Source organism: Archocentrus centrarchus, chromosome 16 (genome assembly GCF_007364275.1).
Source record: "Archocentrus centrarchus isolate MPI-CPG fArcCen1 chromosome 16, fArcCen1, whole genome shotgun sequence".
Lineage (NCBI taxonomy): Eukaryota > Metazoa > Chordata > Actinopteri > Cichliformes > Cichlidae > Archocentrus > Archocentrus centrarchus.
Genome location: NC_044361.1, coordinates 16,161,337 through 16,177,300, shown reverse-complemented (window position 1 = coordinate 16,177,300; position 15,964 = coordinate 16,161,337). Strand labels below are relative to the sequence as shown.

At 39.8% G+C, this 15,964-nt stretch overlaps 1 protein-coding gene across 1 annotated transcript in view; it reads left to right on the top strand.

The window, feature by feature from the left end:
- Nucleotides 1–15,964, top strand: part of triob (trio Rho guanine nucleotide exchange factor b) — a 106,526-nt gene that overhangs the window by 51,334 nt on the left and 39,228 nt on the right. The window contains exons 9-17 of the mRNA XM_030750910.1: nt 416–607; nt 1,758–1,889; nt 3,983–4,213; nt 5,355–5,477; nt 5,731–5,922; nt 7,514–7,683; nt 8,013–8,187; nt 13,306–13,501; nt 13,905–14,071. Of these exons, the coding sequence (XP_030606770.1) occupies nt 416–607; nt 1,758–1,889; nt 3,983–4,213; nt 5,355–5,477; nt 5,731–5,922; nt 7,514–7,683; nt 8,013–8,187; nt 13,306–13,501; nt 13,905–14,071 (1,578 nt within the window). The remainder of the gene's footprint in view (nt 1–415; nt 608–1,757; nt 1,890–3,982; nt 4,214–5,354; nt 5,478–5,730; nt 5,923–7,513; nt 7,684–8,012; nt 8,188–13,305; nt 13,502–13,904; nt 14,072–15,964) is intronic.

The following is a 15,964-nucleotide window of genomic DNA, read 5'->3' as shown; positions in this document are numbered from 1 at the left end:
AGTCCCATTTTGATGTCCACAGACGCGCGCGTGTGTGTGTGTGTGTGTGTGTGTGTGTGTGTGTGTGTGTGTGTGTGTGTGTGTGTGTGTGTGTAAAGACAGAGGTGAAATATGGTGCAGTGTACACATTTATTTTATTCTCTCTAAGTTCCTTAACTGTCTTTATTAATGTAATTGTAGCCACTATTTTTCACAAATGCACTTTAATTGCTTTGCAGGAACACTGCCTGGGCCATTTGAAGCCTGTATTACTTTGATGTACTTTGACTGGCAGCCTATTAATTTACTCTGGAAGATATTAACAAATAGATAAAAGAGCCTCTCATCAATACAGTTTTTCTTTTGTATATATTTGAAATTTATTATTTTTGGTATTTTTTTCCCCCTTCTGTATCTGTTTTTCTCTGAAACACAGAATGTGTATGTTAACATCAATCGAATCATGTCTGTTGGAAATCGGCTCCTGGAGTCCAGCCACTATGCCTCTCAGCAGATCCAGCAGATCTCGAGCCAGCTGGAGCAAGAGTGGAAGGCCTTTGCTGCAGCACTGGATGAACGCAGCACCTTGCTGGAGATGTCTGCCAGCTTCCACCAGAAAGCAGATCAGGTAGATGGATGCAAAAAATTAAGTACAGTTCTGATATTATCAGCTTATCATATACAATACATGTATAAATACCCATGTGCAGGATTGGATGCACAATCCTGCCTTTTTTATATGTGCAAAAACATATCTACATATGCACAGATAATCATCCTGCACACATGCAAACACTTTTGGATGAAGAAAATGTGCTGTTAGCAGCTCAGCTTGAAAGCATCATAATATCTGCATGTATTTATAAAGTTGCGAGTTCTTACATTTGTTTAGTACATACTGTAGAAACAATAATTGGAGCGTGCAATATATGATCTATTATGTAATGATGAGGAGTGACGTGTCTATCGTCTCTGCTTTTCTGGACAATTTAATATCCAAGCAGTATCACAGCTTCATGTGATTTTTTTTACTTTTACTCATACATTTAGTTACAAAAAAAATAAACAGAGCAATTACAATAGGGCCTTCGCATATTTCGTGCTCGGGCCCTAACTATACAATTTAAAGGGCAATGAGTGTGGTAATGAGAGACCATTTAAATGATCAATACTACTTTCCATTATTTTGCTTACGGTTGCAGTAGCAGTGCATTAGTTGTTGACAACTCTTGTTTGCTGAGTGGCTCTTTTTCTGTGTAGTCGTTGATGTTCAAGACTTGCTTGAAAGTGACTGTGAATATAAATGGGCAGAGCAGTGCTGCAGGCATCGTATTGTATGCTAAAATGTTATTTTTGTTGCAAAATAGTCACAAGCCTTAGTTTACAAATGTGATCTCCTTTCCATACACAGATTAATTACTTATTCTAATTTTCAGTAGCCACTGTTGTTCACAGTTTTGGAATGAAACACCATTTTTTTTTTGCTCTGTTCTTTTTCAAATCTTGCCTCAGTCCTACTTAGTCTTCTGTTTTTTACTCTGTTGGTTCTCACATGGAAATTCTCATGTGCACCACCGTCAGATGGCGTCTGGAAAGGTTCAGGGCTGCAGGTCATGTGTGAAAAATCACACATGACGCATTGAAATCAATCTAATCTTTAACTGGCCTGCTGTTTCAGTCTTGAAAATTTTGGTATGCTGTTGTGCTTGCTTGCACAGATACTGTATATCTATAGGGGGCCTACATTATACAGTGTTTGTGTTGAATTCTCTCCCCAGTACATGAGTAAAGTGGAACCATGGTGTAAGGCATGCGGTGAGGGAGAGCTGCCCTCTGAACTTCAGGATCTGGAAGATACAATTCATCATCACCAGGGGCTGTACGAGCACATCACCACTGCATACTCTGAGGTCAGTAGGCAAAGACACATTGAAGTAGACGGTGCATGCAGAACAATGCATACGTGACACAAGTAAGCATGCAAATTACAGACTTGTGTATACAAATATCACTGTGACTGCAGAATACAGACAGTAGATCTGATGATTATGCAAATCGTGGATTCAAAATATGCACACCTGCTTTCAACAACAATGGAAACTTTCTCCATCAATACCTCCCTTCGGGTTTTAGTTAGTTTCACAACTTCAAATAATGCAAATAACATGGAAAAAACAATGGTTAAGAAATCTAAAACAATATGCTGTAAAAAAATATACATGACATGATGAAAATAAAAATATATATATAAATCTGTGGTCTGTGTTGTATTGTTATATAGGTGTGTCTCAAAAATATCATGAAACATTTATTTTTTGTAATTCAAAAATGTTCACATACTCTAGATTCATTACATTAAAGTGAGTATTCAAAGCTTTTGCTTTAATTTCATTGATTATGGCTTATGAAGTCATTATAGATTAAATATTAGGAAAATCAGAAATCCAGTATCTCAAATCACTGGATTGTTTTAGTATACATACCATGTGTCTCCTGATCTAGTTCAATACACACAAACACAACCACGAGGACAACTGCTGACTTGACAGTTGTCCAGATGGAGATCAAAAGAAGGAGAAGCCATAGGAGGTCAATGCTGTAAAGGCTGGCTGTTCAGAGTGTTGTATTGAATCATATTAATGGTATGTTGACTGAAAGGGAAAAGTGTGGCTCAAGATACAGGGATGAGATGTCAAGAAAATGAAATTCAAGAACCTGGGAAAGCTTCACAAGAATTAGGGTGGTGTTAGCCACCACCTACAGATGTCTTCAGGGAAGGAGCTACAAATGTTGCATTACTAATGTAAAACCACTCCTGAATCAGAGACAAAGTCAGAAGCACCTTACCTGGGCTAATGAGAAAAAGAACTGGACTGTTGCTCAGTGGTCCAAAGTCCTCTTTTCAGCTAAAAGTTACATTTTAATTTCATTATGGGGTTAGGTTCATTGGTGATTTTAAATTGGCCATAGGTGTGAATGTGACTGAATAATTGACTGTATCTCTGTGTTAGCCCTGTGACAGGCTGGGGACCTATCCAGGGTAGGGATGGGAATTGATAAGAATTTAGCGATTCCGATTCCATTATTGATATCACTTATTGATTCGATTCCTTATCGATTCTCTTATCGATTCTCACTGGGTTAGTGAATAAAATGTACAAATGGGTTGGTTTGCATGAACTCTTTTTAATGTAACGTAGACCAAAATTAAAACTGGTATAAAAAAATAAGAATTCCTCTTTCAAAATTAACACTATTAATATTTTAACATTTTAACATAAAATACAACTGTAAGGTGTGTGAGAACCAGTATCTGAGCCAGCCAGACTCTGGCAGTCCTCATCAACTAAATGTTACAGGAGGTTTAAGGTTTGTGGAGATACTTAGCAGCTGCCTACAGTGCTACAACTACTACCAATTGGTTTGCTGACCGTATTATTGCTGTGCTTGACCGCCCAACCAACTGACTTGATCTGAACCCCACAGAGAATCTACTGTGTGGGGTACTGTCAAGAGGAAGATGAGAAACACGGAATCCAAAAATACAGATGAGCTAAAGGCCTCTATCAAAACAACCTTGGTTTAAAAAAACACCTCAGCAGGGCCACAAGTTGATTGCCATCATGCCATGCAGTAGTTCATGGTAAAGGAGCCCAAATCAAGTATTGAGTGTATAAATGAACATACTTTTCAGAAATTGTACATTTTTGTGTTGTGAATCCTTTTTTGATTGATCTTAGGAAATATTCTAATAATACGAGATGCCGGATTGCTGATTTTCACATGCTATAGCCCATAATTTTCAAAATTAAATAAAAAGGCCTGAAATATTTCACTATGTGTAATGAATATGGAATATGTAAAAGTTTAACTTTTTCATGATATTCAAATTTTTTGAGTATTGCATTGATATTCAAAGTCTACAAAGTCGAGAATATCAAATGTATCAGATGATCCACGCAGAACTTGTACTAAATGCCAAACTGCACATTGACCTTTACAGGTAAGCCAGGATGGCAAGTCTCTGTTGGACAAATTGCAGCGACCCTTGACCCCCGGAAGCGCTGATTCCTTGATGGCATCAGCTAACTACTCGAAGGCTGTGCATCATGTCTTGGATATCATCCATGAGGTGCTGCACCATCAAAGACAACTTGAGAACATCTGGCAGCATCGCAAAGTCCGCCTGCACCAGCGCCTGCAGCTGTGTGTCTTTCAGCAGGATGTGCAGCAAGTAAGAAACGTGTGCACACATACACAGTAAAACCCTGTTTTGCTGAGACTCTTGGCACCCACGCAACCAGAGTACAGTGGAAATCGCTTGAAGTCCTGTCCCATCTTGCTCCTAGGTCTGAATTAGCTTCCCTGTAGACTAAATGTGTCTATACTGTGGCTACACAACGTAGAAATCCATCTTCTCAAGCATTTTTTTTTTTTACGCTTAGAGCTTGAGAGGATTGAAATGTAGAGCTTTTTCCGAGGCTTGTCATTATATGTCAAGTTTAGTGTTATTGAATCTTAAAAAATGTTTGTGTTTTCTAGTTCATACAGGAGTACGGTTGGGATTGAATTAAAAAAAAGAGGCAGTGATATTAAAGATATGATATAATAATCTCCCGCTTTTTCAAAGACTTTTTTTTTTTTGACTTCCTCTGGGCTTTTTTTCTTTTGAGTGAGCGTCTCTCTGTGTGACTGTGGGGATGGCAGAAATCTTAGATCTTAGATCAAAACTTCTGAGTTGGTGTATTTCTGTCCTTGGGGCATAAACCCCTGTCTGCCCTCTTCCACCTCTCTGTTTCTCTCACTCTGTCTTGCTGTACATCTCTGCTCCTGTCCCCCCCCCTCTTCAGTTCCTTCTTTTATCACCCTTTTCTCTTGGTAGTGGTTTCCATGGTGATGCAATTTACTGTCACATAATGTGTCGAGGGCATTGTGCGCGTGTTCATATGTGTTTGCCTCATCAAAATATTCTCTCAGAGATGTTGAAAATCCCTTTCATTACCCCACATAGAAACAGATGGAGTTTGGCCATCTGCTCAATAAATAATAAGGTTATTAATAAATACAAAGACATATCTATTCACAGCCACAGTGGAAGTGTTGACTCTTTCCACTGCTTTGAATTTACAGTTAAGTAGAACCCAATCATCCAGGCTTCTGTAATTTAAACATGACAGACTGCATACGGAGAGAAAGAGTAAAGAGAGGGGGGTGGGGAGAAGGAAAGAGATGACATCTATAGACTGGTATAATTAATGCCATCTAAATACAATTGTACCCCCTACTGCTGGCAAACATGTACTGCATCCTCAAATGCACTGCTTATTTTTATTTGCATAGGGATGCTCAATTTTTGTGTGTGCTTGTGTTTCAAGGTGCTGGACTGGATAGAAAATCACGGTGAGGCCTTCCTCAGCAAACACACTGGTGTTGGAAAGTCTTTGCACAGAGCCAGGGCTTTACAGAAGAGGCATGAAGACTTTGAAGAGGTGGCACAGGTGAGTTTTTTAAAATAAGCATCTTTGTTGCGTGACATGCTTTTTCCCATCAATTTCTCATTTTTTGCAACAACCTGAAAGCTGCGTTCATCAGTGCACACATGAAGTAAAATGTTAAGGTGGTAATTTCAGCTTAATACTGTAAGTATATTTGATGCTGTGAAAAAAAAATTACAAGTAATTAAAGCTCTTCTTGTAGTGGTCAATTGCAAGAGATACTATATTCTTATTTTGAATATACTCGATGTTTCAGAACACCTACACCAATGCTGATAAGTTACTAGAGGCTGCAGAGCAGCTGGCCCAGACTGGAGAGTGCGACCCAGAGGAAATTTACCAGGCCGCCCATCAGCTTGAAGATCGCATCCAGGACTTTGTGCGACGTGTTGAGCAACGTAAAGTGCTGCTGGACATGTCTGTTGCCTTCCACACGCATGTCAAGGAGGTGTGTATTCCCTCTACTTGCTTCAGCATGCCCCGTTTGTGCCATTGATTTAACCCCTCAGTTTTGCTTATTGCTAAGCTCTGACGTAACTAATATCGTATGAGGACAGGATGAATTAAAATGATATTAATTCTGGCAGGTAGACATTATATTCTGTGCTAATTATCTTACAAAGATATTTCTAACCGAGTTTACTGTCTTTATTTTTGTTGCAGTAGAGATGTTCCAGCTGAAATACAATAAACTCTGAAGGATAATTTTGCTCTTGCAGTTTTCCATACTTAAAGTGTTTTTGCATAAATGTACATCAAATTGGTTCTGGACGTATTGCTGCAACAACCATTGTACTCTTTGAATCAGTGCTTTTTTTTTTGCCTCTGTGGTACAAATTTACACACCATATAAACACACTCTGAGCTTATCTGCCTTCTCCCTGACTTTGATTAAGGCAGACAGGCCTTTAGGTTGTATTCTTATAATTGACCTAAGCCTTTAGGAAACTACAAAAATGCTTTTTTGCTCACTACTCTTCTTCATTCAGTCATTATGAAAGAACTATTTTGTGCATCTTTGACTGTCAAAATTAACCTCCCCAGCCTGACAAAGCACTGTTCTCTGCATGTGTTAACTCTACATCCTGTTTACATAGACTCATAGACCGTCAGATCCTCGGTGTTATTAATGAAGCTAGTCTTTAATGCCCATATGGACTAATCTCCTTCATCCCATCTGTCAGCTCACAATGGTAGCAGTACGTTATCTGTGTGAGTGCACATGTGTTAGTGTGTCTATGTGTGTGTGTATGTCTGTGTGTGCACCACTATGATGCTTTTCTTCTGTGTGCATATGTTTGTACAAGTGAATATTTCCAACTCTGCTGCCCATCACTTCTTCAAGTGCTGTTCAATCCTTTTGGATGCAATCCAGCGTGTGAAAAGGCACTTGTTTACTGTGAGGAGAAGTCATGAACTGCTCTGTATGAAAAGCAGTTCACCAGCCCTGATTTTCATGAAGCTAACGGATCAGTTTCACTATTAAAAATAACTAGCTTTGCCTAATTTGAAATTCTCCATCACCAGCTTTAAGAAAGAGAAGTGTTTGTTTTGAAAACCAAGTCACTCACTTGATTTCATTTTTCACACATTTTTAATTGTCTGTAATTGTCAATATAGATTCCAGGTAATGTGTAATATAGTGAATGCAGAGAACAATATCAAAAGTAGGCATGCTTTTGCATTGGCAGCGTGGGTGTTAGACAAACAATGGGTGCCAGGGTCTCTCCCCTGAAGCCTGGACCGTGTGCCAGGGCTTCGGCACCCCGAGCCAATTCACCCAGATGGCTAATCTGTTACAAAGATGACCATTCACAAAACACCAGCTTTGAAAAGAACTGGTTGGATTTGATTTGTTTTTGATTTCTGTCTCATATCTCGTGTCTATCCATTTGGCTGCTCATATTGCTGTTTAACTCACACCACTATATATATATATATATATATATATACCTCCCTCAAACATCTGTCTGCTGATTATTGTCCTTTTTTCCCCTCCTGCATTTTAAGTGGCTTATTTTTTTATTGATCACACTTAGCTGTGGACATGGCTAGAGGAGCTTCAGAAGGAACTGCTAGATGATGTGTACGCAGAGTCAGTAGAAGCAGTTCAGGACCTGATCAAGCGATTCGGCCAGCAGCAGCAGACCACCCTGCAGGCAACAGTCAATGTCATAAAGGAGGGAGAGGACCTCATACAACAGCTCAGGTGATCATTTATTATTATTACATTATTAGATGCCTCACTGCAGTCTGAATATTGTAATATCTAATATTCATGTGATTATCTGTCACATTTGTGATAACAGCCTGCTAAATACCAAAACTGAAGATCAAAAAGCCCACGGGCTCGGTGATTACACGTATTTTCCAATTATTTGACAATCGTGTGCTAGTGAGAGAAAAGGAACATAAGTAGCACTGATTGAAGGACGCAGTGGTGACAAGGGTGAGGGTGATTTCTCAGGGATGACTTCACAAAAATAGGGGACAAACCTCTGCACCTCTCAGTCCTCTGTGTTTGACCAATGTTCACAGAGATTCTGCGATCTCAAGCAACAAGACCCCGCACAACAGCTCCATGGCCCACATCGAGAGCGTGCTGCAGCAGCTGGACGAGGCCCAGGGCCAGATGGAGGAGTTGTTCCAGGAAAGGAAGATCAAGCTCGAGCTCTTCCTCCAGCTCCGCATCTTTGAGAGGGACGCAATTGACGTAAGTAGGCGGAAAATAGAGGGTTGGTGTATGACGCATATTTATTTTTAAAAGTGTGAGTGAGGAAGACGGAAAAGGAAACAGAGACTTGTAGGACATCAGATGGCAGAATAGTAGAACTAGTGAGCTCTAAAAATGAAAGTGGGGCCAGAATGTTTAAAATGTTCAAACAGCAGGAAAGTGTTCGATGAAAGGGTGACATGAAGGTGTACAGCCGAGCTCTCAAAAGAGCAAAAGTTTGGAAATGAAAATCAAATTGCAAAACGTGTGATATGTTAAGAGAGATGGAATAACATCATTTATCATATCAACTAATTTGTTTTTGCTTATTGGCTGTTTAAAAGATCAATTACAGGTGACAGGGGGCTTACTGGCAAACCGAAATGACTGTGACTGTGAGCTGATGGTCCATTACGGCGTGAAAGGAGGATTCAGTCCTGCAGTGAGGATTCCAGCTGGTTTAAATCTCAGCTAAATTCACAGTTATACTCGCACGTGCTCCACATTAAAAAAGTGTTTAGTTCCACTCGATGAATCTCATCCACTGACTCGCTCCAGTCCCCCCCCCCCGGTCTATAGTTTGCTAATTCCTTAGCATCTTGCTGTGAGAGTGAATGCTTCGCTCAGCTGGTGCTCCGATATGAGGGCTGCTCTTAAAAAAGAAAGAAAGAAAGAAAACATTACTTTTGATGTTTATCACGGCTATCAAATGAGATTTGTTGAGTCATACTGTGCTGACAGAAAAATTACACTCAAAAGCACTGAGCAGAGATGCAGGCTTCAGCAGCAGATTAAACAAGGATCATGTAAGTAAGAAGAAGGGATGTGGAAAGTCATTATGGAGGGCATAATGAATACATCTATATATTGGAAATAGATTTTCAGGTATAATTTCATCACTTGGGGTCTCTATTGATGGTAATGTCAGTGTAATACTTGATTAGATTTCCTTTTGCCATCAGAGCTTCCTTAATTCAGCAAAGTGCTGGAAACATTCCTTTTTGGTTACACAGTTACTGCAGATTTTGTTGACTGTACATCAATGATGCAAACCTCCTGTTCCACCACATCCCAAAGTTGTTCTACTGGACTGAGATCTGGTGAATGTGGAGGCCATTTGAGGACAGTGAGCTCATTGTCATGCTCAAGAATCCAGTTTGAGATGATTTGCGCTTTGTGACATGGTGCGTTATCCTGCTGGAAGCAGCCATCAGAAGATGGATACACTGTAATCATAAAGGGATGGACATGGTCAACAGCAACACTAGGTAGGTAGGCCGTGGTGGTTAAACAATGCTCACTTGGTACTGAGGGGCCCAAAGTGTGCTGTGAAAATGTCCCCACACCATTACACCACAACCACCACCAGCCTGAACTGTTGATTCTGACAGCAGAAATCGAGAATAATCAGACCAGACAATGTTTTTCCAATCATCTGTGGTCCAATTTTGATGAGCTCTTGTGAATTGTAGCCTCACTTTACTGTTCTCAGTTAACAGGAGACAGTGTGGTCTTCCGCTGCTGTAGCCCATGCTTCAAGGTCCAACATGCTGTGCATTCATAGAGCCCGTCTGGCAGCAATAACCATACCACTTTCAAGCTCACTTTAATCGCCTTCCTTCCTCATTCTGATGCTCAGTTTGAACTTCAGCGGGTTGTCTTGACCATGTCTACATGTCTAAATGTACTGAGTTGCTACCATGTAATTGGCTAATTAGATATTTGGATTCATGTGCTTTTATGTCAACAGGCTTATTGACATGAGCAGTGAGTGTGTAGTTTTTCTTTGTATGGAACAGATTAAACTTGTATTTGGGGGTGCAGTGACAAACTTTGCTCAGTTTGACGATAGCTGTCGTTCACATTCGCTGAATCTTTTGGAGATTTGCTTTCCTGAGCAGTTGAACAGGTGTAACTAACAAAGTGTCTGATGAGTGTATGATTGTGTTAATGACATATCATTATGTACTTATGTAATTATGTAATAATCTTGTCTTTATTCATATTTTAGCATAGTAAACTTTTAACAAGTGCATATTAAATATTTACCTTAATAGATCTAGTAGCTGCAAAAAAAGCATAGTTTACTGCAACGAAAGTAATGATATAAATGTATCTTACAAAACAGCACAAAAAGTTTAAGTTGTCAACAATGAAACATGTTTGTGAATATTATGAACAATTGTAAGAATCACAAGGCCTTTATTAATGTTCTTAAACAGTCTATAAACTGTTAATTATAAGCATCTACGAATATCTTATGACCTTAAAATAAACCTGGTTGTAATGGTATTAGTTACACACAATAAATATGTTAATAAGTGCCTTATAAATGCTTATTACAAATCAGCTAGCACATTAAGTTTTGAGTTGCCTGCTCTTGTCAGCTGAACAAAATATATTGTTAACTTAGGAAGAAACTTAGTAGAGAAATCTTGTAACCAGAAATATATGTGTAAAATGTAGATTTTTCTAAACCAGTGTAGTATGTGAAGAAAATTATATAAAATTTGATACGTCGTGAAGGGGTATCCATTAAATGTGCGTGTCAGGTCAGGTAAACCCTCACTTGCACACATGTACACACAGGATTAATAGATGGAGCTTGAGGAATATGATGGGTGGAGAAGGCATTTGTTTCCCTGCCACCCCACACACACGCAGTTGCACAATGACACTCCCTCCTAGCTTAACACGTGTGTGTGTGTGTGTGTGTGTGTGTGTGTGTGTGTGTGTGTGTGTGTGTGTGTGTGTGTGTGTGTGTGTGTGAGAGAGAGAGAGAGAGAGAGAGAGAGCGAGAGAGAGATGAAGGCACGGGTTGAGGTGAGGCATACACTCCTCCCTCGATTCTTTATTCCCTGGCAATAAGCTCTGTATGACAGCACAGCACCAAGACCAAAGCAGTCAGAGGGGAGACTTGTCCTCCATTAGTTAGTTGTCTTAGTCCTTGTAGATGAAGGAAATGGTCTTTTTGTACACAGAGGGCATTTTACTCAACTGTAGGAGGAGAGGCGACCAGAGTAAAAATAAGTGCTTGGTAAGTTTGTTAAACTTTTGTTGGCAGATTTGTAAATTAATTATATTGGTTTATTATCAATTATTCTCTTATGAAATGGCTGGATGAGATTAATCAGCATGTTAATGAGATTAATCAGGGTGTTGAACCAAAAAAAAGTCTCTATACAGGAGATTTTATGACAGAGAAATTTCTGTTAATCCAAATTCCTGCAGCACAGTGTCATAAAGCTGAGGCACTTTTTTTTTTTAACATGGAGGCAGGGTAATGTTCTCTGTTGTAGAAGTGGTTTCTCTTACTTTTTTTTTAGACCTACTCAATGAAGAGTTACACTCGTTGTGCAGTAGTATTATGTATTGTGTTGTTTTCATGGTTTTGAATGCATCAGCTGAATTTTAATGACCCGTATTCAAGACTGAAGAGTTTCTTTGTCCGTGGTCCAATCCTCATCTGAGTCTGGGAGAGTGAAATCATTGAACTGATGACCGTTCAAATATGAATATCGACAAAAGATGTATTTATTCATGGAAACACTTAAGAGAAAGTTTTTCTTGTTGCTGGAATTTGACATTTGTGGCCTGGTTCATATATACCCCGGGGAGAACTTTAAAGCCCTCACGTGTCTCACACTTACTGCGTTAACCTCTCTGACAAACCCCGAGAAAAGTGTTTTTTGAACGTTAAGCTTATTACATCATAGTTGCTACTAATTCCTCGGTGTTCCCTAAATGTTAAGCATCACAAATATCATAATTATACATTATGCAGAAGCTGCAGTAAATTACTATTGCTAAAATGGCGCACTATCATGCGCCGTGTAACTGCATTACGAATAAAATAACCAACTCTTGCAGTCTGCACCGGGGGGTGTGCCTGAGGGGCAAATAAATTAAACAGCACTGGCTGATAGGTTTTGTCTTAGTCACTTATGATTAGGAATGTAAAGGCATCCGTGTTCCTTTCCTTCTTTCAACATTTTCTTGACTTTCTGTGTCCCTGTTTCCATTTTCTTTCTGTCTCAGACTGAAACTCTGTGTTGGAGGTTTTCTGTGTAACAGGATAGCTATTCGCGAATCGAAGAGGACAGCTGCCAGAGCGTCTTATTTTCATTTATGGACAGGCATTGAACTTTACCACTGTTAGAAGCTACTGCAAGACATATTTTCATTACTTTATGGCATAGATGCCCACTTGTTAGAGCACGATGACTCAAGTTACCCGAAGGGTGCTTTCAAAGTAACAGATTCTTTAAATATATTTTTAAGGTTAGTGAACAGCTATATGTACAGTAGGACAGACACTATGGTCAAATCTCCAAAGAGACATATGATAAGTTAATTTAGTCCCCATACAGTACTGTAAATGTCACTCTCTAAGGCTCAAATCTGACATTAAGATATGATTCCCCGCCATACCAGCTTGCTAATAATGTTTTCAGGATGCATACAGTCAAACTTAGTAGAAAAACAGTTAATTTTGTTCTAATTATAGTTTTGATAAAAAAGTGATTCTCTCCTTAATTACAACTGATGAAGGCCGCAGAGAAAAAGGTAAATAAATTCTGGAAAAAAATGAAAATTACACCCCGCGGTTTGGAGAAAAAAAAAGCCTGAGACAGCATGGAGACGGAGCTGAGTGGTGCCAGGATCAAGGTACTCCTGGTATCATGAGTCAGTCTGTGTGGGCAATCAGAGACAAGCGCTGACATCTGAGTACATCTGCTCTACCAGCCGTTTATTACCATTTGTAATATGTTATCCATTATTGCGGAAATCAGCGGGCTGTGTGCGATAGCTCTAAAAGTGCTTGAGCTGCTAATCAAAGGTGAAACGGCTCTGATATTTTTGTCTGTGTTAATTTCTACATTGAATATTTATGTTGGGGAAAATCATTTATTGTCGGGTATTTGGTCACTAGTTTGTTTGTTTTTTCCTTTTTTTAAAAAAAAAAACATCAAATTAAGTAAAGCATCCGTGCAGAATAATTTAAAAAAAAATTGTGTTTTTTTTCTTAGTCTCTCAGTCTTTTTTTGGAAATATGTAAAAAGGAAATTTTCTCCCATTTTATATGCAAGTTAACACAACCCATGTTAACTCTCCCAGATCATCTCAGACCTGGAGTCATGGAACGAGGAACTGTCACAGCAGATGAGCGACTTTGATACGGAGGATCTGACGCTGGCTGAGCAGAGGCTGCAACATCATGCAGACAAAGCGCTTACAATGAACAACCTCACCTTTGACGTCATCCACCAGGGACAAGAGCTGCTGCAGTATGTCACAGAGGTCCAGGCTTCTGGTGAGTGAGGGAATATAAATACTCTTAAACCTTAAGTATTTATTAAAGGGGGTGACCCGGTGGCTGTGGTTAAGGCACATAGTGCATGAGCTAAAATACCCTCGGGAGCTGAGTTCCTGGTTTGACTTCTGGTTGGCCAGACCTTTGTTGCATTGTCATTCCCCTGCTCATGACTTCCATGAATAATTTTTAGAGTGCAAAATATGGAGCCACCCAGCTGTGGCTGCTGCTATTGTATGGATGCAGGGAAATGTAGTGATGTATCGCATGATGATTCTGCTTATGGTAACCACAGATTATGGATGAACATTGACTGAATGTTTTAGAAGAACAAACAGCATACAAAAATATGTAATATCCAACATTGCTATTGGTAACAGAACAGAATGCCCACTTTTTGCAGGTGTGGAGCTGTTATGTGACAGAGATGTGGACATGGCCACACGGGTTCAGGACCTGCTGGAGTTTCTCCATGAGAAGCAGCAGGAGTTGGACCTCGCAGCAGAGCAGCACAGGAGACACTTGGAGCAGTGTGTCCAGTTGAGGCATCTGCAGGCTGAAGTCAAACAGGTATGTATGAATAAGGAGAGACAAAGCAGTGAAGCAGTGAGTAAGGTTTAGTGGGGATAACAAAAGCTCTTTAAAAGCAAAGTAGAAAAGATCTAGAGGGAGAGAACAATGTCTGTATTATACTCATAAAGTGTTGTCTGACATTTGATAACTCATAACATATTTAGATATTTTGAGTTACATCTCATACATATACTCACACATGAATGTCCACGTGAGGTTTCTTTTTTCCTGAAGTCACGCTGATAAGTGGAAAGCCGTTCTGACAATTTATTGCTACAAGATACTGTGAAGTTGCAGCAGAGTGTGTTAGTGTGCGTTAAAAGACTGCACTACGTTCTGTCTGTACATGACCATGGGTAGATGACTCATTCTGTGTCAACAATTCTTTCGCTCTCGCGCCCCCCCCACTCTCTTTCTCTCCGTTTTTCCCTTTATTAATTCTGTCTTTTCCCTAAAATCTGTCTGTTTACATAAATATTCATTATTGAGCACATTTAGTTCGCAATGAAATAATGGAGGCAGCACTGCATTTTCATCAGGGTACTAAATATGAATTTGACTCACTCCACTTTGATCTGTCCAGACGCATGTACCGCCTAAACATTAGGCATCATGTATTATGAAGGAAGCGGTCGTGTGAAAATATTTTCACAGGATTCAGTGCAGTCCTGTGAAAAATTAAGTACTGCTTCCATAGGAATTAAGAGGGTAAGGAGCAGCCAGGTGCTGCTAATCAAATGCACTTGATTAACTGATCATCTTCAAGTGTGACCACCTCTGTAAAAACAGAAGGTTTGACAGTTGGCTGGTCTTGAGCGTTCAGGTGTGTGTTAACACAATGCCACAATTTTCCCAGGACTGGACGCCCCAGAAAATTCACCCAAAGGTCAGACCATGTAGTGCTCAGAGAAACTGCAAAAGACCAAAGAGCCACACTCACAGACTCTCAGTTGGCATGTTACATGTTAAAGTTCATACAATTAGGAAAAGGACGAACGAACATGGCATGTTTGGAATCGTTGCCAGGAGAAAGCCTCTTCTCTCTTAAAAGAACACGGCAGCACTGAGGTTTGCAAAGTTGTATTTGAACAAACCACAAGCCTTCTGGAACAATATCCTTTGGACAGATGAGAACAAGGTGGAGATGTTTGGCTATAATGCACAACGCCATGTTTGGTAAAAACAAACACAGCATATCAGCACAAACACCTCATACCAGCTGTCAAGCACGGTGGTGGAGGGATGATGATTTGGGCTTGTTTTGCTGCCACAGGACCTGTGCACCTTGCAGTCACTGAGTCAGCCATGAACTGTATACCAAAAATATTCTAGAGTCAAATGTGATGCCATCTGTCTGACAGCCAAAGCTTGGCCTAGTGGGTTATACAACAGGACAATGATTCCAAGCGTAGCAGCAAATCTACAACGGAATGGCTGAAAAAGGAAAAGATGTGGTGCTGTAATGACTCAGTGAAAACCCAGACCTCAGTGCTGTAATGAAGTGCTGCGGCAGGACCTTAAGAGAACTGTGCAAATACAAATGCCCACAAATATGAATGACCTCAAACAACATTGCAAAGAAGAGTGGACCAAAATTCCTCCATAATGATGTGAGACACTGGTTGGTTATTAGTGTTTCACAGGACAGCATAGAGTCTCATGAAAGCTTTCTGTTTCCACAACTGTATATTACCCACAAAGTTCTTCACATATTACCAGAAAAGTCAAATTGAACCAGCAACTTTGTAGTTTAATGTGGTGTCCATTATTTTATTGGATATTAAACGTGCAGAAGCACAGAGCAATAAATGCCTATTTGTCAAGTTAATTGTGGTCTGGAGTGTTAATGGAAATTCTGTAAGGGGGGAAAAAAGATGGCAAAAAGAAACC